Below are 27,597 nucleotides of genomic sequence, written 5' to 3'. Positions count from 1 at the left end.
TAGTTTAAGAGTTAAATATACTTCAAAGAGGGTCAAAGACAAATTCTACTGGCAGCATACCCTGATGAGAGAGGACTTTACTCTCTGAGATAGATCATAGAGTCTAAATAAGCAATTCTTAGCTGTACACTTAGGGCAACCGACATAATATCTAGTGATTAATGCCATGACTTCAGATCGGACATGTAATACGATGCTTCTCCTACACTGTAACCTATCCTCTAAATAAATACTAAATCTTTAACGGGTTATGTCAGTTTGCTTACGGATCAAATTACTGGGCACACAAAGCTACAAAGTTCAAACGTTAGGTCTTAGTCGTGGAATAACATTTATATCTAGTTCCACAAAATAGACAACTTGAACCTAACGTAACAAGAGAAGACACAATTTTGTATAATTTATTAATCACATTATTTCCATTAAAAATTATGAAAGCTACCTGGAGACTATGAGACAACTAATAGATTACAGAATCTTAAAGCAAAAGCAGTATCAGGTATCACTCAGTCCAACTCATTCATTCTGCGGATGTGGAAACTGAGGCACAGGGAGCTTAAATGCCCTAGGCAAGAACAGGACTAGGAAAACCCAGTCTCCAACTGGCTATCCAATGCACTTCTCATCGCACTGCACAGACTCGCTGGCAACATGAACATCTACACAAGGATGCAAATATGCTAATGAATCTGCCATTTTCAACTGGCTCTGCACACAGGTAAACATCCTCGGCCTTCAAGCCATCCTCCTCCAGGCGCCCTAAGGCAGTCCGATTGGAAGGCATGTTCACACACCAAGACATCAGGAGCAAGGACCACAGTGCATGCACTTGTTCTTTTTCACTCTCAATTACTGCGAGACCAGAGCTCCAAGACCGCCATGGCCCCTCACCCACTGTCCTATCTAATCTCCTGGACTATGTACTGGGAGATACGGCCCTACCTTCCCCTAGGTGCACCCCACCAATCTAAGATCAAATAAGTACCCACCTACAACAGTCACCAAAGATCTCTCCCAACCCCAGCCCAGCCCAGATTCCCTGATAACCAAACTCAGTAACAACAAGGGAAAGGAAAGTAGAAACGAACAACGCAGGGCTCTCTGCTTTACACGAGGGCCATCCTGATGTTTTTTAAAGACTCTAACATGTAGCACAGGCTTACTTTCAATATTGCCTTAAGTTTAACACACGTACTGAAGGGTTGGTCTTTGGGGATTTTTTTGCCTTTAAATAAAATAACTGACCCAAGAAACCATAAAGATTCATTGTGTAACTCATAGTAACAGAAGACAACTATGTCATGGCCATAAGGGAGGCTGCTGTAGGTGTGTACTTGCATGCAAATCATCTACTAATTTCATCTTAAAAACAGCACTACAGCCCAAAGAATGATGCTCAGATACCTGACAATATAATTTTTTAAAGTATTCATGTACGAACCCCTGAGGCTAACAGCCCAGTCTTAGCATAAAGTGCATTGCCGAGCATAAAAAGCAGCTGCTGTTGTAAGACGATGTTGAGAAGTTTTCCTGTCGTTCCAAAATTTCAGCTATGACTCAAATTTTCAAACAGAAGCCTCCACCCCATTTTAAGGGAGATGACGACAAGCCACCAGACACTGAGAGAGAACCCACAAAGCAAGAAAGCAGGCGTCGTCTATAGACCATGCGTCACCATTTCCACATCTGTGTACTTTCCAACACACGAGAATCCTTTTCTATCTTAAAAAACTCATTTCAAATTTTTAGAGTGGCTTTTTGCTACTCTATGTATTTTCTCAGTCAACAGCTACTAAAAGCACAACCATTAGCATATGGGAGGGTCCCTTTTTGAGTTAGAAATTACTCAATACTGTATACTGAACATAAATAGGTCAGTGCAGACAATGTTACGAATGTACTATGTTTAGAAACTTAGGCTCAGGATTTACCGTTGGTCAGGAAGCCAGGCCCTGAGAACACACTTCCGACAGCAGCCGGTCCTCTCTCCTTCACCCGTCACCATGTCCCTGTTTCACAAACCTCTACAGTCTGTGCAAAGAAAGCCCCTCAATGAAGTCAGGTATCAAGAAATTGTTTCCAAATCAGCACCCAGCTGGGGAAGCCAAACCTACACATGTCAGGTGACACTGCTACTCCAGGTGACCCCGGCCAGGGTCGGAGGTCAGGGCACCGTGGCCAGAGTGATCAACTCAAGTGCTCAAGAACCTTGCAGCTGACACTTGAAGAGATCAGAGAAGCAAGGTATTCTGTAAGAAAGAGTGACGGACATGACTGATGATGAACTTTTTTATTATACACTAGGAAATTGCCAACAATTGTGTTATGGATAAGAACCTGACCACGGCAATAAAAAGCGCCCATCTAAAGAACAAAAAAACGCCAGAGTACTCCATTGGGGGAATTGTCCTTGCTTCACCTTCTTGGGGAGGGTCAAAGCAGGAAGGAGGAGACTGAGCAGTGCGTGTGCAAGGCCAGCTGGATGATTTACAGGAAGCCCAGAGTCAGCAGACAGAAAGGCTCAGTGATGGTGACGATGCCGACGTTCAAAGAGGGAGGGAGTCCTTTATCTTAGGAACGATAAGAAGCCTCTGAAGGAGCTTGAGCAAAGGCGCAGTTAAGAAGGTCATCTGGTTCCAGGATCCTTTGCTCCATGGTCCCACGCACTATTCGTGGAGTGAGTAAATGAGAGGTCCCCTAAACTAGGGAAGCTTGTGGACGGAACCCCACAAGCCAGCTGGGCATCTGTCAAAGCCACTGCAAACTGTAGTTCCTTCATGAGGCTTCTCCGTGCCTCCCTCTTACACTGGCCAACAGATGTTTTCTCCTCCCCTCATCTGTAACCTTCCCTACACGCACATGTTTATCTCCAGCCCCGATCTCTCCAAGTTACACTCCTGTGTTTCTGACTCGACTCCCATCTCCATGAGAATGTTCTACCAGCACCTCAAATGCAAAGATCTAGAGCAAAACTTAATTTTTCTCCCACCCACCCACCTGCTCTGAGGTCGCATTTTTCCAATGGTCCAGGATTAACATCTTACCCTCATCTTTTCTTCCTCCCTCTCTTTCCCCAGATCCAATGAGTTGTTTCTTTCTGCCCAGTCTACCTCAGCAACAATTTTCCAATCCCGCTGTCACTACCTAGACCAGGTCTTCCTTCTCTAAGAAAAACCCTATGACCCTTCATTATTGATCCCATGGTTTCTTCCCCGATTTATACATCCTCTGAATTATTAGATAATATATCCTATAATTCTGATTAGGACATTCTGAGGACCCAAAAACCTTCAATCTCCAAGCTTACTAACCCAGCCCAAATTTCCTAGCCTAGCATTAAAAGCCCGCCAAGTTCTAGGCCAAACCTAATTTTCCATCTCTGTACTTCATCTTCCCACTCTTTGCCTTCATATATGCCACAATTGTTTTTCCACACCTGCCCTCTCTATCCAATCTGGTAAATGTTGGGTGATTTCCTTCCACATGAGTTTGCTATACTCTCCTTCCCCCTGGCACCTCAGTTTATAGGAAAACATCCTACCATTCTATATATTCAATCCTCACACAGGAAATTAGAATATTCATGGAAAAGCCTATAAAATCTAGAAAACAGATAAGGACTGAGAAGAAAAAGCTTCCTTTTGATTTTTTGTGATTGAGCTCCAATGTCAAAAGAAGGTGGCAGGGCCAGCCCCATGGCCTATGGGGTTAAGTTTGCCACGCTCTGCTTCATTGGCCTGGGTTCAGTTCCCAGGCACAGACCTACACCACTTGTCAGCAGCCATGCTGTGGCAGCGACCCACATACAAATTAGAAGAAGACTGGCACAGATATTATTAGCTCAGGGCGAATCCTCCTCAAGCAAAACAAAGAGGAAGATTGGCAACAGATGTTAGCTCAGGGAAAATCTTCCTCAGCAAATAAAATAAAAAGGTGGCAACAAGCAGGACGCCCTAAGAGCTTCAGAACATTTGGAAAAGGTGGAAACATTAAGTTGGGCAATGGATTCTAACAGCCTATCAGAATTCTTCTAGATGATTCATTGGTCTAACAGAACTTAAAGTCACTGAAGAAGATGAGTAGGTATGGTCTTTACAATGCAAGATGGTAAAATCGTGCTCTAACTGATGTCTTAGAAGCACAAGGAAATGACAAATTCTAAGAGATGAAGACAGTTTCACAAATACCATGCAACAGAGGCCTTAAGGACGTCAACAGGTTATGAGGGAAAAGTATTCCAGGCAGCAGAGACTGTCTAAAAGAAGGACAGGGCGGAAAATGCTAGACAAGTGTGAGAAATAGGAAAATAACTGATGAACTCTTGGTCCCTAAATCATTACTATTTTGAATGTCTCTAATTATCACTTAGTTTTAATGACTATACCTGTAAGTGGTATTTGAACTCAGCATTTGAATTCAGTGAATTCCTGAAAATACGCAGATGATATCTGCAGGATGAATTAGCTGTTATTAAACAGGATTTTCACAACTCAGTTGGATCCCCAATTGCGTTCTAGTTCCTGAATCCGGCGCTCCAGTCAGTTTACGGCCCCCGGGCTTCTCTTTCAGTCTCCTGCAGCAGCAGGAAGGAGCTGCACCAACATCCCAGGATCCCACTGGATCACACTCTTTCACACACACACTGCAATCAAGAGCAAATTATACATTTTAAGGACTAAGAACCCCATAATATAAAATGCAAAAATGCAAAATCAAACCACGTAAACATCTGCACTCCATACACAAGGAACTCTAGAATCCGAAGAGACCTTGGGAAAATCTAGGTCAACCATGTGATCCCAACTATGTGTATCAGGTTCTTTCAGGAAGTCAGGATCAAGGCTCAATGATCTAGTCTCTCCCTGGGCTTGGAACCCAGGGACATGTAAATATTCAGGAGCTGCTGAGCAGCCACATTCAATCCTGAACACAGGAAAGCAGAAAAAAATGGTCAGCAAAGAGAGAACAATGAAGCAAAGAAAGGCAAAGACCACAGTCGGGGAAAGTTCCAGGTTTTCCAGTCCCTGGTCCCTAATAAGGTCTGTCTGCATTTGGCTTCCATCAAATTCCTTTCTTTCTTTCTTTTTCCCAGAACTATTTCAAGTTCATTTCTGTTACTTGTTACAGAAGCTTAAATGAGGCAATAACCAAAGTCCTCCATAAAGTCAATTGGTTGATTTATCGCTGGCCTATCTTTTCTACGGTTTCTTTTGTCTTTATTTGTATTTCCTTAAAAGCCATAAATACGACTTTGGTATGCCATAGAGATAAATATGCGAACAGGGATGCAGGATGGTGCTGAGCATTTTAAAAGGAAAACCCATCATGCCCAGGAAGGAGAAAACATAGGAATATTCAAGGTAAAGCCCTGAGATATCTGTACAGCAGTCAGAGATGCTAACAAACAACTGTCAAATTAAATAGCTATCTGATCACCCTCCTATCCAAAGCCAATGTACTTCTGGATAAACCAGATGGGTAGGCCCAAGTCAATCTCCTCGGAGATATGATGAAAAGGCGATAACCCAATATAAGGCATTTCATCTGGAACGCCCCCAAATAACCAGCCCTAGGCCTCCCAACCCCAGAAAGGTTTGGGTGCTCTCCAGTGGTGCCCCTAACTGGGACCCAAATTTCAAAACTGAATGTCAAACCGTCTCCCGGCCTGGGCTAAACTGTTCCTGAAGAGCAGTTAGGCATTTACCCCAGGTTATAACCAGCACTTTCTCCTATTAGATGAGGGGAAGAAAATAACAGAAGCTTAACATCATGGAACTCTGTCCAGGCGTGGGTGTCTGTGTGCATGCGCAAGACGCTCCTGAGGCAGATCCAGGCCCCAAAAACTGGATCCACACCCATCAGACCTGACTACAAGGAGACCAGTCGAACACGCATAGCAAGTCAGAGTCGACAGTCAGAAGCTGGAACCAATGTTGTGGGTGGCTCTGCAGGACCACAGAAACAAAAACAGTATTACAGGATCCCGGAGTTAGAAGGGACATGGTGACTATGTTTGACTTCATCATTTTCAGAGAAGGAAGCCAAACATCTGAACCAAATTCATCAACCAAATCCCTAACTACAATCAGTAACACAGGTGAGACAAAATCAAAGGGACTGTGACCGGATTACGATAGAACCAAAAAGCATTATTTCCTAAAGTTGCTCTTTAACGGCTGAAAATTTATTTTTAATTTAAAAAGGATAAATGCATTAGAAAAACCTATGAAAGCTTCTCTTGGGATATGTTTTGGATATTCTCGGTACTTGAGTTTAGCAAAACAATAAAGATTTCTGACCTGATAGGTTAACATTTTAGTTCAGATACTAGAACCACCACCTTTAAAAGCCAAAAAAACCATGTGTTGATTCAAAAACTAAATGATGTTGTATATGTGCAACCTTGGCAGACAGGCAGTTCAGGCACTGTGACAAAGTTCCAAATGGCAGGGAGCTACTTATTTCAATATAAAAAATTCCAGACATTCACATAGGGCCCTAATAAAAGTCACCAGAAATTAGACTTATATGTCAGCTGGGACCAAAATTAAAAGAATAAATGTTTAAATGGTCCAAATATAAACTTGGTGTTCAAATTGCTGGCAAGGGGCCACAGTACCCTGGATTTTGGTCTTCAAGGTCTGCTTTACCACAAGTATTAGGTAAGTCAACACATCACCGAGGAAAAAAAAAGAAAACATACATATATTCCCTGGCTGTACAATCCACCCTTTATCGTGCAGCACAGTATTTTTCAGATCATTGAGAAAACGTTAAGTTAGAACCTGTTGCTTTCCCAAGAAGTACCATTAAAGTTAGTTCTAAAGCATGAATCCACAAAAAGCAGGTCTTCTAAAAAAACAATATTAATCAGAAACAAACATGAAATTGATATGATTACTTAATGTTTATACACTGCACATTTAAGTATCTTTAAAAATCTCCCAGGGGCCGGTCTGGTGGCCGAGTGGTTAAATTCGGGCGCTCTGCTTGGGCGGCCCAGGGTCTCACCAGCTCAGGTCCTGGGCGCCGACATGGCACCACTCATCAAGCCATGCTGAGGCGGCATCCCACATGCCACAACTAGAGGGACTCACAACTAAAAATACACAGCTATGTACTGGGGGGATTTGGGGAGAAAAAGGAAAAACAAAATCTTAAAAAAAAAAATCTCCCAACAAACTGAATTGACAATTTTAATAAGTTACATGAATCCCAAACATTTTTTTTATGGACAAAACTGTCTTTTAAAGTCTATTTTGCCGCCAGTGCTGCAAAGGGAAATATGAAGAGATAGATTAGAGGGTGCTGAGTATAATCTATGCTTAATAGAGTCAGCTTCCAGCTAATTTGTAAATCCTAGCTGTTAGCCCTATCTTATTTTGACAGTTTAGTCTATAGGGGGCAGAAACAAAATTTCATAAGAAACGTCAACTCTGAGGAATTATAACTTTTGTTTTTCCATTCCGGATAAAACTAAGAACTGCGAGGCTTTAGATGACTCGTGAAATACTCACCGCAAAGATAAAAGTTCATAAAATTTCACATTTACCTTAAACTCGACATTTGTACTTTCAATAGTTTCTTTTTATAATGACCTTATGTAAAAAAAAAAAAATCCTCACTGATATTTTCCACATGATCTAACGAAAACTATCTTTCAAATCATCCTCTTAAGACTTCAAAATTACCACCCTGATAGCTTACGGTCCTAAACCAAAGGCGGCAGGAATGGCATCTTTCCGTCACACAGTCTGACTTGAAATAGTCCAGCGTAAAACTTGGAAAACAGACTGGGATGCTTTTCTCCGCTTAAAAACAAAAGAAAACCGGTACCTGGCACACTCGGGTTCCGCTCGCTTTTGGCCTATTAAACGCCAGCCGGGCCGCGGGAGCCTGAGCCCGGGCGGGGCCGCGCCGCCGGGAGGGCCTCCGGGTGCGCTCCGGGTGCGCCCTGCGGGACGCGCGGCGCGGCGCGGGCCTGGCGGCGATTCCCACGCGCCGGCCCGTTATCCGAGCGGCCACTCGGCGGGGCCGAGCTGCGCGGGGAGGGAGCTCCGGGGGCCCCGCGTCCCCCGAGCCGGGCGGTGTCCCCTCCGGCCGCCGCGGCCGCCCCGCCAGGCCCCTCCCTCGGGGCCCGCGCCGGCGATGCCTCCCGGGCTCAGGTTCCTCCGGGGCGGGATAAGGTGTCAGCCAGGCGGCCAGACGCTCCCGTCGGCGGGGGCGAGCCAGCCCGCCCCCCAGGCCCGCGCAGGGCGCTCCCCCGCGCGCCCCTCCTCGGCCCGGGAAGGGGTGTCCCCGCGGGCGGCCGGCGGGCGCGGCGGCGCTCGGGGCATCCGGGGTCGGGGTCACCCTCAACCTGGCAGGGCGGGCGGGGGAGGCGGCGGAGGCGAGGCGGGCGGGAGCCCAAACTTACCCGAGTGCGCGGCTCCCCGCGCCGCGGCCAGGCAGAGGCCGAGGCCGAGAGCCAGGCCGAGGCGGAGCGAGAGGGGGCGCGGGAGGGTCCGCCGCGGGCGCATGGAGGGCCGGGGCCGCCGCCGCCGCTGGCCGAGCCTCCGCCTCCCTCCCTCCCGGCTCGGGCGACGGACGGGGCGGCGGGAGGCATGACGGGAAATTCCTGGGCACGGGCAGCCGAGTCCAAATATGAGCAAAGGAGCCGAGCGAGGGAGGACCGCCGAGCGCCCGCCGCGGACGGGGCCGGCTGCCCGGGCCTCGGAGCCGCCAACTCCCTCCTCCTCCGCAGCCTCCTCCGGATCCTCCTCCGCAGCCTCCTCCACAGCCGCCCCGGGGCCGCCGGCCGCCGCGCGCCACCCGGGGCTGGAACCCCTCTGCCGCGGGGCATCTCTCCAATGCTGGGGCCCCAGAGCAGAGCAGAGCATCCCACCCACGGGTCCCCCCGAGACCCCTGAAGCAGCAGGAAAGAGAGAAACCAGGACGAGCAGACCGGACGGCGAGCCGGAGACCCGTGGGAGGACGTTTAAGGGGTTTGAGGAGACTCGTGCGCCGCCCCTAAAGACTTGAGAGCTTTGGTAGTGAGGGGATAAAAAGGTCTGGCAATTCTCTAAGTGTGGGAGGGTTAAGCTGGAGCGGCGCTGCCAGCCAGGCACACGCTCAGGTGAGCGGTCCTCTACACAACGAACGGGCGTTATAATACGTAAAACCACCCCCTGCATTCCAGGTGAGTGGGCCCTCCAACCAGGTGACTGTGTGGGTGTTCTTAGCCAAAATTACAAGAGGCTCTTCCCAAACCTCCATTTGAACACCATATATGGACCTGAGGCGGCCTGAGTGACGAGAGTTTTTCACCCCAGCCAAACGCTGATGTTTAGGCTGCTGTTCCTTCCACCTTCACCCTCTCTTCACCTCCCTTACACTGGTCTCGTATTTGCTGTAGCTTGTCTAAAGGGCAGTGTTGAAGTTTATTCCAAAGGTGCTGCCTCTGACGACCAAAGTGTCAGTCCCAGATGGCTAATTGCAGGCAGGAGCGTAGTTCCCTGACTTTCCTTTGGCACTGATAACCACTGGAGTAATCAAGTCCAAATGACCCTTAGCTTTTCAAGACAACATAATTATGTCTTAATTACTGCAATTTATTATTTTTTTTTACTCACACTAATGGGACAGGCCCTGGGGACGTAGAATGTTATGTAATTACTTAGGAACATTTTAAGATGCTACAGAAATGATTTAGTGATGCAAAATACTTAAGGGGTAAATGTCAAACAGATTTAGAGCGTGGATTATTCTAACATGAACTCAAGTATGGTAATTTCTACATCACAGTATTTGTTTGAAAATCAGAAACTTTATTTCAAAACAAATTCAATTCTGGCAAAGTATTAAGGCCCATCTGCCCAAAACCAGTCCATGTGCAAGGGGCTCTCCTTTAGTCATCTGGTCTGAGCAGCACCACGGCCAGTGGTTTACTCCTGGCAAATGGGTGAATCTGCCCCTTCCTGTACCAGCAGTGATAATGGGATGAAGGGCAGATGACCGAAGTAAACTAATGGTGAAGAAACGAACATAGTAAATGAAAGACTCAGAAGACACACAGCCTTATTATTCAGCTTAGGTGCCTAGAAGCCGGGTGGGTGAAGAAAATACTCAGGAAGCTCTTCCCTCCCATCCCTCTTTGTTGTGTACTTCACCGTGTATTACGTAAGCATCCATTTTCCTTACTTCCCCCACAACACCTAGCATAATTCTTTGCCCATAATCTAAATATTTGTTTACAAACAAAAGTAAAATGAGCATAGTCGTTTGTGGAGTGAGATATGGGAGCTCCCTAAGTCTAGAGAAAAGCTTGTTTCAAAGGATTGTAATAATGATAGCTATATTTAAAATATTTTAGTTGACCTTAAGGACAAAAACATAAAATTATAAAGAAGGCAATATCGGTGGCCTGGTGGCGCAGAGGTCAAGTTCACACACTCCGCTTTGGCAGCCTAGGGTGGCCAGCCAAGATCCCAGGCGCTGACCTACTCACCGCTTGTCAAGCCATGCTGTGGCAGGCGCCCCATATATAAAGTAGAGGAAGATGAGCACAGATGTTAGCTCAGGGCCAGTCTTCCTCAGCAAAAAGAGGCGGATTGGCAGCAGATGTTAGCTCAGAGCTGGTCGTCCTCAGGGAAAAAAAATGCAATATCATTACAACCTAATTCACGTTACTATAAGTGGAGAGTTAATCAATTGCATCAAGTCTGCTGACTTCACAGTCAGCAACACCAGCAGCTGGTCTAAAGGCTTAAATAAGTATGGCAGAGGGGGGCAAAGAACTACAGCCGCTGAGTGCTAGCAAGTGCCAGGCACCATGCTAGATGTTCCACACGTGGTATTTCATTCAATCGTTACAAATACCTCTGAGCGTATTTTTCTCCCTCTGTTACAGCTAAGGAGCCTGAGGCATAGCTAAGTAAATTAGGCTACCAGGAAGGGGTGAAGTAGTATGGGAATTCAAACCTCATTTCAACCTCCATATATAGTCTTTTTACTGTGCTAATCTGTCCCATTTTCTCTACACTGAAAAAGAAAAGGGCCCTCAAAAACTGTATTCATTGGGCTCTTGTGGTTTTAAGTAACTGTGTGCACTCGGGTTACCTCAAGGAATAGGGGTAAAGAATCCCTGTGGAAATAGGGCCAGAGACTTAACCGGCTTGTCAGGTCCTCCTTTGTGGGCCGGGGTGGGGCCCGTGCCTCTGAAAGTTACTCAGCACAGGAAAGGTACTCCCCTCTGACCACGTTCCTCTGAGTCTTGTAGCTTAACCAATGATATTTAAATCATATATTTCACAATGTTTTCTCTTACTTTATTATAATCTTAGTAACAATCATGTTAACGTATTACCTTAAACATTGTTTGTTTGTTCTTAAGACAGAGGCCCCAGAGGGGGTCACTGCTGCCTCTCTTCCTATCTACATCCCTCTCCCCCAGCCCAGTGGGGTGATAGTAACGTTTAACAACCGTACCTGGAGGAGGGAGACCTGAATTGTAGCAAAAACCAATTTTTGTGGTCTCAATACTCCCACCAACTGGAGTCTCTGAAGGCGGAGCTGGGAAGAGATGCACACCACCAGCTTTCAGGCCCTAAGAGCCAGTCCCAGCACACCACTTCCTTAGCTCCTTATGAAGTGTCTTCAAAACACAGCAATAATTCAGGTTGCACAATTACAGCTCTTTCCACTTCTGCTCCCACTACCAGCTGCCAATGCTCTCTCTATAGCTCATAATCAGATGCCCCAGAGGGGAGAATGATTCTATTACCCTAGTCCCTCTTGGGGAAAATTCTTGTATGAGGCTGTCTCATAAGACACTGAGCGGTCTAAAGATTGGCTACCTCTGAGACAGGTGTCCTCTCCTACTCCTTCAGCCATGGCTGAGACGAAAGGCTCCCATCTACACCACGTGGTAACCTATGCTAAAGAAACAAACATCGTTGCTACCTTCTTAGGGGGCTGTGGTTGGGGCAGCCTCTTTTAACGGGAGTCTGTAAGCGACAGACATTCAAGCTTGATCTTTCTCACATACTATCCTCTGCTCTTTACTAAAATCCCCTGAGCCACTACACGAAGCTTTGGGACAGCCCCCATCCACATACCCCAAGGAGCATCTTGGGTGGATGCCAACAACTGCAAACAGGAGCATGGGCACGTCAGGACTAGATCCTACTCGAAAGCCCCAGGCAGGGTGAGAAACAGGAATTTAGCACTTAGATTCATGAATACTTATTGAGTGTCATTGTTCTAAACCAAGAATGATCAATTAGAGAGTAAGGAATTACTTCGTAGAAGGGTATCACACACTCTCCAGAAGAAAGCTTTTCCAACTACACTCAATCCAAACTCCCCAAATTCCGCTTTCCTATCCTGGGAATAGAATGTGGTCACAAACCCTGCTGAGAATCCTGTTTTATACTGATGAAGGCGTGCCGGTGCCTCAACGTGCTGGGGGAGAACAGAGTTGAGAACTATTCTCAACAACATGAGGGACACAAAGTCAATGCTGACAGGCTGAGAGGGATACCTGACATTTTCTCTCAGATTCTGAAAAAGGATTTCTGTTTCCATGACACCCTTCCAGACCCCAGTCACCAAAAGCACTAAGATGACAAGGTGCTACCAAGACATCAGGTGAGACCCCCAAACAAAAACAGAAAGCTGAATTAAAGCGAGCATTTTCCTTCCTTCCATGAATCTCAAACGGCATTTTTTAATATTCACCGTTGAAGCCATCCCTTTTGTTGACTGATCCTGGAGAGACTTGAAGTATGTATTCCCATGATTAATGGGCTGCCTGATTCTACTGGCTTTGGCTGTGGATATGCTACAACAAGTAATAAATATTTACAGTGAGATTTTAGATGTTGCGGAGCAGTTAAAGAATCCTCTCTGGACCAGCAAAGCTGCTTGGCTTTTGGCAAGATTGTATCCCACAAAGTGGTGTATGCAAAACCAACTGGATACACACAAAGAGAGAGACAGAGACGGAGACGGAGAAGTTGGAAGGGAGACAAGGAAGTTTTGAAGGGCGGCAGGAAAGTTCTAGTGGGAGGCTTGATCCTCCTCCTTCACTCAGGCTCTGGTCCCAGGTGCTTCTTATGGCGAAGCATCCGACCCCATGGTGTGTGTGTCCAGTGTTTAAAGGCATGTCTTTTTCACACACTTTCTTCCCAACTGCAAACCAGCTCCTTCATGTGTTGTTCATCCAAAGTGGCTACAATCTGATCTGGAGCTAGAAGAGGAGCCCTGGCTGTGTCAGGCTCCCTGGGAAATGGTGTGCTGCTCTCCAAAATGGTGCCTCCTTACAGGATTTCCTGCAGTAGTTTTACCTCTGCCTCATTATCACCCTGCAAGCTGCCAGGACCGCCAAGTCTCATGATAAGAGACAACTGCACTCGGCGGTCAGGACTTGGACTTTGGCGTCAGATGGATCTAGATTCAAGCATGGCCTCTACCCTTAAAGCTTGTGGGACAATGGGCAAGTTACCACTCTAAGCCTTGATATTCTCCATAAAACGGAAAAATAAAGGTACCTAGCACTCATGATACTTAGCATTTAGCCCCATGCTAGCAAAGGATAAGTCCTTAATAAATATTAATATAGTACTAACATTAACTTTTTATCATTTCTTACCAACCTTCAATCACCTCAGAGTCACTCTTTGCCTTTAAGCCTTATCTGATATGATTCCCTGTATCTGAAATGACTCAGTTTCTCTTCACAGCTCAGAGTCCCACATTTGTATTCAGGATCACCTGTTAAGGAAGTTTGTTCAGATTTAGTAATCCTTTCTAAACATATTTTCTTCAAATTTACCTTTTTATATTTATACCCAGTGTTATTAATAGTAACTGATTTCAAATATGTTTTTTAAGTTTTAACTTCCTCAAAGTAATCGTACTAGAAGGCTACACACATATATGAATGATTATTCAAATTATTTTGTGAAAACCACTTTTAGAATTTCCATCAAAATATACAATTTAAAAAATATCTTCAACACAGGAAAATCATCTTTGCATTCATTCATTCATTCAACAAATATTTACTGAATGCTTACTATGTGCTGGATAGACAATAAGCAAGATAAACCAGTAAAATATGTAGTATGTTAGAGTGATAACTGCTAGTAAGAAAAATAAGGCAGAGAAGGTTGCTAAGAGTTGGGGAAGTAACATTAAAGACTTGAAAGAAAGTAGGAAGCCAGCCTATATCTGGGAGCAGAGGGACAGCAAGTGAAAAGGCCACACCCAAAGCAGAGGCAGGCCGCCCCCTAGGACCACCCTCGTAGGAGGACCACCCCAGCAGGAGGACCATCCCGGAGGTGGGGATGGGGGAAGAGAGTGAAAAGGGGCCACAGGGGGAGCATTAGAAGATGTGGCCGGAGAGGCAATCACGTAGGGTCTTATTATGGGTCATGATAAGGACTTTGGCTTTTATTGTGAATGAGATGGGAAGCAATGATAGAGTTTTAGGCAGAAGAGTGACATGATCTTACATTTTAACAGGATCACTTGGGCTGTGTGTTAAGGAGTGAAGAGACAGAAGGGGAGAGCAGTGAGGAGGTTCTCGAAGCAAGCCAGGTGAGAGAGAATCGTGATCTGCAGCAGGGAGAAAGCAGTGGAGGTGGTGAAAAGCGATCAAATTGCTGATATAATTGGAAGGAGGGGCCCACAAGCTCTGCCGACAGCCCAAATGCAGGGGCGGGAAAGAAAGAAGAATGTCTCTATACTTTTTTCTTTTTTTTTGCCTGAGGGTCACTGAATTGCCATTTCCTGAGACAGGGATGACTTTGGAGGAGCTGGTGGGGAGTATATTAGCAGCTCAGTTTTGGGCATGTTAAGTCGGAAGTCAGTTTCATTGTGCCCACACGGAAAAGCCATTCTTATAAGTCAAATGGCCAAAGACCCAATCTTTGTGGTGTATAAAGGACAGCTAAGTGACAAGGTCCACCAGACAGAGGGGAATAGGACATCTCTTCAGAGATGGAGAGGAACCTCTGTGAGGCTCAAATAGATACACAGGGGTTTTAAAGCTGTTGTTTCAAGTATTGTGCAAATGTTGATTTTATATTTTTTAAAGCTGGTGGACATAAAAGTTGAGAGAGAAATAAACTTACAGTTGGCAGATTTCTATTCAGACCTGGGCTATGCCATGTAACAGCTGTGTAAGACTTAACAATCTGTCTCTGGGGTTTGGTTACCTTATCTTTGAAATGAAAGTACTAATACCTGCCCTGCCTATTCTGCAAGATGTTGGTGGGAGTTGAAGGACACAATGAGGGGACTTTCAAACTACTGATGTCTAAACAGCAAAGGTTATGATTGAGGCGAGGTGCATTTTTCTATATTCACTCACTTTTGTTTCTTTGTGTAAGCCACAGTTTGTGTCTTGAAGTTTATCTTGAAGATACCTCAAGATTCTGATTTAAAAAAAAAAGTTTCGCCAAGGAAAATGCATATACACCACACACACACACAATATTTGGTATACAATTTCACACTGATTGAAAATCACTTTGGAAAGCAATAGGAGTCATTGTAATTTCTTGTGTGGAAGAGAAACTTAATGAATTTAGCATCTAAAAAAATTTAGTGTGTTGCAGGCTATGAGGTAGATGAGAGGAGAGTAGTGTTGGGAAAGCCATCCAAGGAAGTACAGACAAGGCTCGAGGTCACGAGACACCCTAGCCTCAGATGGTAGCGGTGAGACTAGACATGAACGAGGAGATATGGGAGGAGCAGCATTGCCAGATAAAACGCAGGATGCCTAGATAAATTTGAATTCTAGATAAATACCAAGTAATTTTTTAGTATAGCCTAAATATCAAATGCGGTGTACATACACTACAACAGTATTCACGATTTCTCTGAAATTCCAGTTTAACTGGGCATCCTATATTTTTATTTGCTAAATCTGGCAACCCTAGAAAGAAGCTGCTGAACTTATTCCTACTGTCATCCCCGTATTTCTCTGAGGCAGATTCTGAAACAAACAGTGTGTGCTGTGTCACCACCGTGAAATGGAGAGAAAGTCATTAAGAGGTGGTCCAGCTCTTTTGTGGATCTTGAAAAAACCAATAAAGATGTTAAATAATTCTTTACAGACCTATTTCTTTTCCAGCCAGGGCATAAGCCTTACTAATATTGTGGCTATATTCTATTCTCAATCTACGAGTTTTGCAGTATCCAGTACAATCTACGTGAACGTGTGTGCCTGTGTGTGTCCTTAACATGTGGGTTAATCAGCAAAGGAACCACCAGCTCATGGTTGCCCTGGAGAGAATACTGAATAAAAAACATGAATTGGAGGACCCACAGTCTGTCCGTCCATCTTCCCTACCTGCACATATGCACACACAAGTGTGAGAGCCTGGGCAGGGAAGTTTTTGCCTGTGCAGCCAAGCCTGTGGCCTTACTTGATTGGACAGTGTATGGTATGGGTGGGAAGGAAGAAAGGCTCAGACAATGAGGTCCCTTTCACTGGAGGAGTAGGGGCAGCTGAAAGAATCAAAAGAAGCAATCCATTTGAGGTGGTAATACAAACCTGAAGGCAGGAAAGGCAGGAGCATTCAAGGACTTTCTCTGTCTAAAAGCTTAAGACCCTTAAGGTCTTACCATCCGTTGGGTGAGTAAGTGAAAATCCAAAACAGAGCTGCAGATCTTTAACTCTTATCTCTCCTACATTGTAATTCTGTTCTGAAATGACCTTCACCAGGCCCTGATGTCTCATTTTGTGGAGGCTGAAAAGTTCAAGATAGCAAGGAAAAAGGGGTCTGGTTTCATCTCACTCCTCTTGTAGATACAGGGGCGGACAAGGAGTCACAATTGATGAGCGACAGTACCCAAGAACAGCCCACAGTGAACCCAGAGGCCACAAAAGGCCCACAGCCCACAGCCCTGGGGAGCATTTTACAGAAGATGGATGGAGGAGAAAGTAAGGCCAACCTTCAGGATTGGCCTGTGGCTTAGTGAAGGCTGCTCCTGAGCAAAAGTGAGTATTGCAGATTTTTGGGTAGGAGAGATATGGAGCAAGACTGGGTGGGGCTTGGATACTGACTAAATTCTCAACAGTAATAGAGAACTTTGAAAAGGAGGCCAGGCTGGCCCCGTGGTCTAGTGGTTAAGTTCGCGGGCTCTGCTTCAGCATCCCAGGGTTTCGCGGGTTCGGATCCTGGGTGTGGACATGGCACCACTCCTCAGGCTATGCTGAGGCGGCGTCCCATGTGCCACAACTAGAAGGACCCACAACTAAAAATATATACAACTATGTACTGGGGGGATTTGGGGAGAAAAAGGAAAAATTAAAATAAAAAAGGGGGCAAGATTCTTCTTTGACAACTCCCCATAATGTAATGAATGCTCAATAAATGCTGTTGACTAGCCTTTAAACTGGGGGAAGGGAGGGCAGCTAAAGGGGAAAGGAGGGAGATGGCTAAGGAAGAATTTATGTATTTTCAACTCTCACAGAGAAAACAAATAGACCAAATAAAACTATCAGCCGCTTATCTTCCCACAGTGGCATAAAATGAAATAAAAACCCAAAAGCTAGTTCCTTCTTAAAACCATTATATTCTGCTCCCGGTGGTAACAGACAGTTAGAGTTGGAACTACAAGTAAAACTGGCTCACATTAATGAAAATATGTAACTATATCGCAACCAAAGCTCTGAAAACTCAAGATATTTAGTGGAAGGAAACACTAAAGAGACATTTATTATACTGTTTGAAGTAAAAATAAAGCATCAGAACAATAAAAACATTTCCTAAATGAATCTAATGATGCTCAGCTAATTTTATGTTGCTTTACATCAATAAGGAAAAATACATTGGAAACTCTATACATTAAGTAAGTAGTGATGTTATAAACATGAATGAAATAGCTCTGAACTACTTCCACCTTTGCCTCTAAAATCCCTTCGGTCTGACAGCAGAACATACTATTTCCTGTTGTTGTACTCTGTGGGAAGGAGCACACCCATTTCAATCTTTGCCACTTTTTTTCTGTATCAACATTTACAGGAGGAATTATTTTGGTGCTCCCCTGATAATTCTCCCTAGGTTGATCTCTCAGATCCAGAAGCCATTTGGCGATGAGTCTCAGACTTAACTACTATCAGAATTACCTACCTGGAGAGCATGTTACTATCCTGGGGTCTTTCCCAGATACAGTGATTCAACGGGTCTGGTGAAAGAATCAGCAATCTGCATTTCTAACAAGTATCCTAGATGATTCTCTAACAAGTACGCGACATGACTCTAAGACAGGTGGTCTGCAGCTCATGCTTTGAGAAACTCTTGTTTAGAGTAACCAGAGTAATTTTCATGTCTGCTTTCTAACTGAAGAGTAAAAGTTTCAACTTCTCTTTTCTACAATGCCCTTAACAGGGGTGGAAAAGATTATAGGAAAATACATGAGAGAATATATGACACAGCTTTCATGGCCTTTACAAAATATACATGCTTACTCATAATCCAAATAATCAGGAAATTCAAATAACACGAATTTTCAGTTTACTCTCTGACAAGTGAGGTTTACTATGAAACGAGGCACTGCAAGATTCTGAGTTGCTTCCTGAGTCATCAATGACTAGATTAAGCTCCTCATAGTTTTAGCACTGTGAATATTTTATTGTATTCTTAGAAAATTGGTTATTTTTGAATCAGGTTATAACTCTTAGGTAACTGGAATATTAAATTTATCCAGACATATCTTTAAAAATTACTCCAGGTAAATAGGAATTTTCTGTACTAATCTTAGAATATGATACACATTATGATATACTTTATTGTAGTACACATTTTTTCTGAATATAATGAAAATAGCAAACTTCTCTAAACATTTCAATTGCATGGGGCAATTTTTATTCCACCAATCTCCATGTTTGATAAGGTTGTTTTATAACTAAGTGTTTTAAGTATATTTAGCTGTCCTCGGGGAAAACCAAGAAAAGCAATTTTAATTTTTCCATGTTATTAAAGCATAGTGGAAAATGAAAATGGTAATTTTTTAATATAATTTTGAGTTTTATTTAGATAGGATACATTCTAATTTTCGAAAATGTGGTTTTATTTAAATGTGACATATTGAAATACAGTTTATTTAAATGTGAAACAATGTCTAATTCATAAAGATAAATAACAGAATGAGTGGCCAATCAACAAGGCTCATGGCTAGCTCTTTGCCTGTAAGGATTCAACAACCCACACAACTGCTCATGGAAACAGACTCTCTTGCTCATTGTCTGCTTCTCACTCATCTCTATTGCTCCTGTTATCTTCCAGGAATGTATACCATACAACAGAGCCTCATTATTACCAGGTATATATCACATAAAATTAATTTCTAAGATGCCTACAGTTGAAAGATTATATCAGCCTACATGTTTAGAGTCACATTAAGAAACATTTTTAATAGCACCAGACTGACTGTAGACATCTTCAAGATGTAATGTCTTCCACTGGTGAAGCACAACTGGCCCATTCCAGTCAGGCTGACACCAGTGTGAAGACTGACATTACCCTAGTTCCAAGGATGGTTAATTCCTGAACCCTGTCATAGTTGGGATCTGATCTCAATGTTATTTACGTTGAGAAAAATAAACTTACATATAGATTTTCTGCCTTTTAGAAGCCGAAGCAGCGAACATAAAAAGGAAAAATTTTTGGACACAACAGTTGGGAAAAACTAACAATAAAATAACTAATTTAGGAGAGAAGAGAGACTAATAAGGTATACTGTTTCAAAGTCAAGTAAAAAGGGAGAATACATTAGTTTCAAAAGAACGAACGTAGTTAATAATGAAGAACGACCACCACTTGTAGAAATAAAGGAAGATGTCAAAACTTCTGGGCATTCAAAACTGCACCTGATAGGGATATACCAGAAAATTCACCATGAATATGCGGCTTACTTTAGATTTTTGTTATCTTTTATCAGATTTAGCAAGTTTCCTTCTCCTCCTAGTTTGCTAAGAATTACTTTTTTACAAACGGATATATAGATGTTGAATTTTATCAGATGGTTTTACTGCATCAATCTGAGTTGATCATATTTATTTCATGTGTTTTTTTAATGTGACAAAATACATTTTCTAATGTCAAACCCTCCAGCATTCCTGGAATAAATCCAACTTGGTCATGATGCGCAATTCCTATTTATGTTGCAGGATTTGGTTTGCTGACCATTTTGGTTTGTTTGGGATTTTTGTATCTTTGTTCAGTGAGATTGGCCTATAAATTTTCCCTTTGTTTGGTTTCTGCATCAAGGTTATGCTCTTCAGGAGTGCACCCCTTTTCTATTTGCTGGAATAGGGAATATGTCATTTAAAAAAGGAAGCACTGAAAAGATTATAGTTTTGTAAATGTCTCTCTTATGCATGAGCATCGTTAAGGGGACTCCAACGAAGAACAGCGAAGGGACGTTCAAAATAAACCATGTTATCAAGCAGTTGGTCTCACAGAGCCGGATTGAGAAATGGCAACATGGATATTATATGATGGGCATTTTATATTATTTCATTTAATTCTCTCAACTGCACAATTACCATTGTTTTAAAAATGAGGAAACTGAGTCTTAGACTACTTAAATAACTTGCCTAAGGTCACATGACCAGAATGTGTAAAAGCTGAAATCTGAGCCCGGGTCTCACTCCAGAGACTGTGCTCTTAACCACTCCTCCTTTTTCCCCCTCTCTCAATGCAGGTCTCAATGAAGATCTTTCATAATAGGAACAACCCACAATTCTGCAGCCAAACTAAAGATAGCTCTTTTCCACAGTGCTGAAATTATAAAAAGTCTAAAATGTCTGAGCTTCATCACCAAAGGTTGGTAGTATTCAAAATATACTAGTAGAGAAGAGCAAATGGAGAGAATTATGGGAATTATAATCAAAGTAAATATTTGAATACAATAACAAATACTCATGGAGAAATTTTGCAAAATACATACGTATTCCAACAGATTGAACTTCACTGCTAAATCTCAGTATTTCCCTCCAATTGTATGTATATAACATACTCCTTTCACTCTAGACACACAATTTTTCACTTTCAACCACTCTGATATAGAAATTCATTTTAGAATCAATGATGTCCTAAAAGAATCACTGTCAAAGTTATAAAAATAGAATTGCTGTCTCCCTGTATTAAATCCCATTTCTGCCAGAGGACTGATGTTTCTTCTGTCTTGGGGGGAACTACCGACTGTGAACATTTTAAATTCCCTTTGCTTGAAGCTTTTTGGACCAGGCCAGGCTGGCGGTGATACTGAACCTCTTAATCTCAAGTTTGGGTGCCCAATGTGTGGCAAGCCAAACACTGAGACGACAGTGCTTGGAGATGGACAAAGGCCCCATACAAGTTGGCCAAGATGAGAAGGTGGGAGCATGGGTTTGCTCAAATCTGTCTTAACCAGAGCAAAAAGCGGGGCGGTGGGGTGGGTGGGGGGGTGGTTATAGAGCTAAGGGGCTTGGCAAGAGGAGCTTCGGAGAATCAAAGGGGATACTCCAGATAAGTGTCTGGGCAGTCTGACTTCTGGGTGTCAGCGACAACTGAGGGCCAGCCGTCTGGTGATCATGACCTCCACCAAAGGCATTCTCTTCTGCAAAAGAAACAAATCCTCGAGACCCAAGTCACCTCTCAAGTTAACAAGAAAACAGCAAATTGACAAGAGTCATCCATGTCCATGTTTGGAACAAGGTCAAAGGGCAATCATGTTCTTATTGAGTACCTACAGTAACCCTCAAGTACCCGGCTTCAGTGCTAGGAACAGAAACTATAATCTGAATGAGGACCAGCTGGTTTCTCTGCTGCCGGATTCCAGAGACAAGTCTAGTTCTCCTTTCCTCTGACTCCGAGGTTTAGCTTTATGCCAGGGTCTTTGATCAGCATCCACATCCTGGGGTGTGATTTCTGTGGTGGTGGCTGTCTTTCTTAGTACCAGAAAAAGTGGTGTCTCTTCCAACTAACAATATCTTAAATGAAATATAGTATATTTAAAACAATGTATATGCAATTTAAGCAGCACATATTTTCCTCATCTTAAATATTCTTCAAAGACATTATTTTAATGATTGCCCATGATTCCATCATATGACAATCAATCTATAATCCATTATTTATTTATTCTCATTTGTGTAGATTTCAGTTGTTTCTAATTTTTATCACAGTAAAAAGCTGTAATGAACGTCATTTTCATACATCCTCATGTTGTCTCTGATAATTTCTTCAGAATAAATTCCTAAAAATTAAAATATAAGGTCAAACGGTATGAAGATAAAAACATTTACGTACTGTCAAATTGACCTACAGAAATGCTCATCACTTTACACAAAATACCAGCATTTATGTAAGGGGCCTATTTTCCCTAAACTTAAGTAAAATCTGTCAAATTTCTTATGTCAAAAAACTTTCTCAATTGTTGACTATTTTGCATTTATCTCTGTGGCTGAATGTTTCATGTATTTGTTGAGCATTTGAAGCTCCTCATTTGTAGATCATTTCCTGATATCATTTGACTATTTTTCTATTGAGATGTTCGTCTTTTTATGTTAGAATAATTTTTACTTGCAGAGTACTACTGCAAATCTTATTTGCTAATATCTTTCCATTTCCTTGTCTTTTAATTTGATCTTAGAATTTCTGGATGCCCGATTTTTATTTTAATATAACGAGCATGTAGCATTTTTCTTTATGATTTGATTCTGTGCTTAACCCTCCATCAAATCTTTTCCTCTGATTTTCCTTTTAGTTATTTTATGATTATTTCTCTTTATTCCTCCTAAATTCCTGGAATTTATCAGGGTATCCATTCTCCACTACAATCTGCTATTCTCTTCCCTAAAACAAACGACTCTATGTTCCCAGGATATTATTCATGTTCTCATTGTTTCCAGCTAATTGCTTAGAACACTCCCCATCCTTTTCTACTTCCTGTCCTTGACAGAAAAGGATAATCATGGTAGAGTGTGCTGGTTAAAAGGCAAGTGTGCTTAGCAGCCTGCCAGAGGTCACTAGGCCCTGGGCTCTTCACTCCAGGTCCTCTTACCACTCCAAAGGCTCCTTTCTCAGTACATCTGTAAGAGCCTTTGTGGAGCACTAGTTGGGAAGTTCTGTCCCAGAATGGCTCTGATACCGATCATGTTCCTCTGACAGGATCTCTTTTCCGCTGACATGTGACCTGGGTTCTATGAATCAGATGCTGGCAGTGATGTAGAGAAGCCCAACTGTGACTGTTAAATACAAAGAGGGCCCTGAACAAAATAAGCATCTGAGAACCATCCTCCTGCCCTTTGTCCTGGAGCTTGCTGTGGTAAGGAGAGGAGACTGAACTTCAAGAACACAACTGAGGGCCGGCCCGGTGGCACAGCGGTTAAGTGCACACGTTCCGCTTCTCGGCGGCCCGGGGTTTGCTGGTTCAGATCCCGGATGCGGACATGGCACCACTTGGCATGCCTTGCTGTGGTAGGCATCCCACATATAAAAGTAGAGGAAGATGGGCACGGATGTTAGCTCAGGGCCAGTCTTCCTCAGCGAAAAGAGGAAAATTGGCAGCAGTTAGCTCAGAGCTAATCTTCCTCAAAAAAAAAAACCCCAAAACCCCACAACTGAACGTGTGCGTTATGGGACGTATGAAATCTTTGTGAAAGATACCTCCTCTCGGTCAAGTTAGTATGAGGAAACTGACTGACTCCCACAGTGTGGAAGTATCTAATCATTAAATTGTCTAAGTTACTACAAACCAAAGGGTCTGTGCCTCCTCTAAGGAGACAAAGTTGCAGGAGCCATAAGCTCTGGCACTACTTACATTAGGGCTCTAACTTTTTCTCTTAATCTTTTTAAACTTTTATTGAATGATCCCCTTTTCCCACTAATTTTAAAGCTTTTATCATATACTGAATTCTTATATACGCTGTCCTCATAATTCAAGTATTCCTTAACCATATAACTTGTTATGTTAAATCATAACAAATACTCTTACAAAAGTGCTCTTTAAAAAGTCAGTGCCTCCTCAGATGCTTCACAGTACCATCTATGCTAATGTTTGTGTTTGCCAGTGTCTTGCAGATTGTCATTCAAAAACACAATGCAAGTGCAATGAAAATCCACAAGTGAACAAGTGTCACACAATATGTAGGACTTTATGAAGCTGATAACGATGATGGAGAACTATTCAAATCACAAGCATAGCCACAGAATGTATTAGTCCAGTTAGCAATGAAAGGACAATTGCCAAGCACAAAAGGACAATGACACAAGAAGTGCATAAAGGAATGATTTGGCTAGAGAGAGACCCTAACAAAAATGGATGAAGTCTAGGAAATTTTTGTAAAATAATTCGACTATGAAGCAGAAATCAAACATGAACTGAAAATTATCATTTCATGTTGCAAATAATTTTGTCATGGAAAAAGTGGCAAAAAAAATTATTTCTAAGAGTTAAAATATAAGTTAATTTTGTTATATGAAAAATAAGTTTATTTTTGTAATTTTAGCAAAAATTTTCAAGTTAAAGTTCAAGTGAAACTATTATGAAGATTCGGTCCCTGAATTAAGTGGATTTAAGTGAACTTCTGGTATCCCGAGTTATGCTCAGATAAGTATCTGTTTCAAGGCATTTATTGCCTGCCTATATATTTATGTAACAGTGTTAACACAGATTTAATTTGCTTTAATATCTTAGAGGGCTAGTCTCTCCTTATTAATATTTTTAGAAAATTTACTATATTTTGTTTATCCTCACAGCTGATATCCTACAAACCCATTTAAATTCCCTAGAAATTAATTTAAATCTGTTGGAACCTTTATTGGAATGGCATTAAACTTTTTTACTAGTTTAGGAAAAATTAGGTAGCCTATTTGCTACATTCGGTCTTTCTGTCAAGGAAAAATGATATAGGTCACCATTTATTTGTTTTCCTTGATCTCTTTCAGGAAAGTTTTCCTTGCATAGGTCCTACATGTTTCTTGTTGAATTTATTCCCAGGTGCTATCGGGGTACCTATCCATCAAATCACCATCCAAAACAGAATATCCCTATTGAACACTCAGGCACCAATCACAAGAGTGGGATTGTCTTTCTTTCTTTCTTTTTTTTTAAAGATTGGCACCTGAGCTAACAACTGTTGCCAATCTTTTCTTTTTTCCCCCTGCTTTATCTCCCCAAATCACCCCGGTACACAGTTGTATATCTTAGTTGCAGGTCCTTCTAGTTGTGGCATGTGGGACGCCACCTCAATGTGGCCTGACGAGCGGTGCCATGTCCACGCCCAGGATCCAAACCAGCGAAACTCTGGGCCGCCACAGCGAAGCACACAAACTTAACCACTCAGCCACGGGGCCGGCCCCGAATTGTCTTTCTTTAAAGAGAGAAATGATTTTCGAAGATGGGGGCAATAAGGGTAGTATAACAGAACTTATTTCCACAATGTGTTGGAACAAGACATCTTGAGTAAACATTCCATTATAAAAATCTTTTTTTACTGGATTAAACATGAAAAACATCTTTTTAAGTGAATTGTTGATCTGGCAATAAAATAAGGGGAATCCTTAGAGAGCCAAAACAAAAACAAATGCAGAAAATCAAAGATATAATCAAATGTGGGAGCCAGTGGTGGCCTAAGGAGCATCTGCTGACCCCTGGTGACCCAGAGTTTTTAACAGCGGAATACATATTCTTCTCAAGTGCAAATGGAACATTTCTGAGGGTAGACATATGCTAGGCCATAAAACAGGCTTCAAAAAAAGCTTAAAATGATTGAAATCAAATAAAGTATGTTATCCAACCACATAAAATTAGAAATCAATAAGAGAACAAAATATGGGAAATTCACAAATATGTGTGGAAATGAAACAACAAACTTCTAAATAACCAACGGGTTACAAAAGAAACCACAAGGGAAATTAGAATACTTTAAGATGAGTGAAAATGAAGACACAACGTACCAAAACTTATAGGATGCAACTAAAGCAGTGCTTAGAAGGAAATTTATAGCTGTAAATGCACATATTAAAAAAAGATTTCAAATCAATAACCTAAACTACCACCTAAAGACACTAGAAGAAAAAGAGCAAAATAAACCCAAAGCAAGTAGGACGGAAATAACAGATTAGAGTGGAAATTAGTGACATGGAGAAGAGAAAAACAATAAGACAACATCAACAACCAACCAAAAGTTGATTCTTTGAAAATATCGACAAAAGTGGCAAACTTGTAGCTAGATTAACCAAGAAAAGAGAGAGGACTCAAATTATTAAAATCACTGATGAAAGAGGAGACATTATTACTGACATTACAGAAATAAAGAGGATTATAAGGAAATACTATATACCAACAAATTAAGTAATACATGAAATGTAAAAGTTCCCAGAGGGACACAAACTACTGACACTGACTCAAGAAGAAACAGGAAATCTGAATAGACCTATAACTGGTGAAAAGATCAATTTAGTAATCAAAAAACTATCTACAAGGCCCAGGCTTGATGACTTCAATGGTGAATTCTACTAAACATTAAAAATAATAATTAATACTAGTTCTTCACTAATTTTTCCAAAGAATAGGAGGGTCCACTTCCCAACTCATTCTGAGACTAGGATTACCTTGATGACAAAACCAGAGACCTCACAAAAAAAGAAAACTACAGACTAAATATCTCTTATGACTATAGATGCAAAAATCCTCAACAAAATACTAGCAAAGCAAAATATAAAAAGGATTATACACCATGAACATGACCTGAGACTTATCCCAGGAATGCAAGGTTGGTTTAGAATTTGAAAATCAATCCCTATTGTCAATAGAATAAAGGACAAAAATCACATGATGGTCTCAATACACACAGAAAAAGCACTTAACAAAATCCAACACCCCTTCAAGATAAAAACAATCAGCAAACTAGAAATAGAAGGGAACTTCCTCAGCTTGATAAGGGAAATAAGAAAACACTTGGAGATTAATGAAAATGAAGACATAACATACCCACAGTTAACATGATTCTTAATGGTGAAAGACTTAATGCTTTCCCTTTAAGATTAGGAACACAACAAGGAAATCTGCTCTCACCATTTCTATTCAACATTGTACTAGAGGTTCTAGCCAAGGCATTTAGGCCAAAAAAAAAGGTCATCTAGGAATAAGTAAAATTAACTCTATATGCAGATGGCATGATCTTAAATGTAGGAAATTCTAAGGAACTCACTAAAACCTACTAGAACTAATAAACAGTTCAAAAAGGTGGCAGAAACCAAGACCAATATACACAAATCAATTGTATTCAATACACTTGCAATGAACAATCTGAAAAAAAAAAAAAAATTTTTTTTAAGATTAGCCCTAAGCTAACATCTGCCATCAATCCTCCTCTTTTTGCTGAGGAAGCTTGGCCCTGAGCTAACTAACATCTTCCTCTACTGCCCATCTTCCTCTACGTGTGCAACGCCTGCCATAGCATGGCTTGACAAGCAGCGCCTAGGTCTGCAGCCAGGATCCAAACCAGTGAACTCCAGGCCACTGAAGCAAAACATGCAAACTTCACTGCTGCACCACCAGGCCGGACCCTGAAAATAAAATTTTTAAAATTCCATATATAACAGCATCAAA

General features: G+C 42.2%; 1 protein-coding gene and 1 long non-coding RNA gene across 14 annotated transcripts in view; one reads left to right on the top strand and one right to left on the bottom strand.

Moving 5' to 3' along the window:
• Nucleotides 1-9,177, bottom strand: part of MSRB3 (methionine sulfoxide reductase B3) — a 172,709-nt gene extending 163,532 nt beyond the window's left edge. For 10 of the 13 annotated variants that reach the window (XR_011496931.1, XR_011496928.1, XR_011496927.1 and 7 more), the window contains exon 1: nt 8,417-9,177. Coding sequence is in view for 5 of the 13 variants with exons in the window: in XM_070494330.1 (XP_070350431.1) it covers nt 8,417-9,173 (757 nt within the window). In the remaining 8 variants the exon portion in view is untranslated. Of the gene's footprint in view, nt 1-7,836; nt 7,971-8,416 lie in introns of those variants that run through there. The other 3 variants (XM_044756068.2, XM_014838595.3, XM_014838594.3) reach the window with 3 other exon arrangements.
• Nucleotides 9,040-27,553, top strand: LOC123279984 (uncharacterized). Its single transcript, XR_006518484.2, has 4 exons — nt 9,040-9,178; nt 14,506-14,580; nt 16,799-16,990; nt 20,701-27,553. It is a non-coding gene; the product is annotated as an uncharacterized lncRNA (long non-coding RNA).
• Nucleotides 27,554-27,597: the final 44 nt, after the last annotated feature.

The sequence above is a fragment of the Equus asinus genome, chromosome 22 (genome assembly GCF_041296235.1).
Source record: "Equus asinus isolate D_3611 breed Donkey chromosome 22, EquAss-T2T_v2, whole genome shotgun sequence".
Classification (NCBI taxonomy): domain Eukaryota; kingdom Metazoa; phylum Chordata; class Mammalia; order Perissodactyla; family Equidae; genus Equus; species Equus asinus.
Note: the sequence above shows the minus strand (reverse complement) of the source record. Positions and strands in the feature narration are given on the sequence as shown.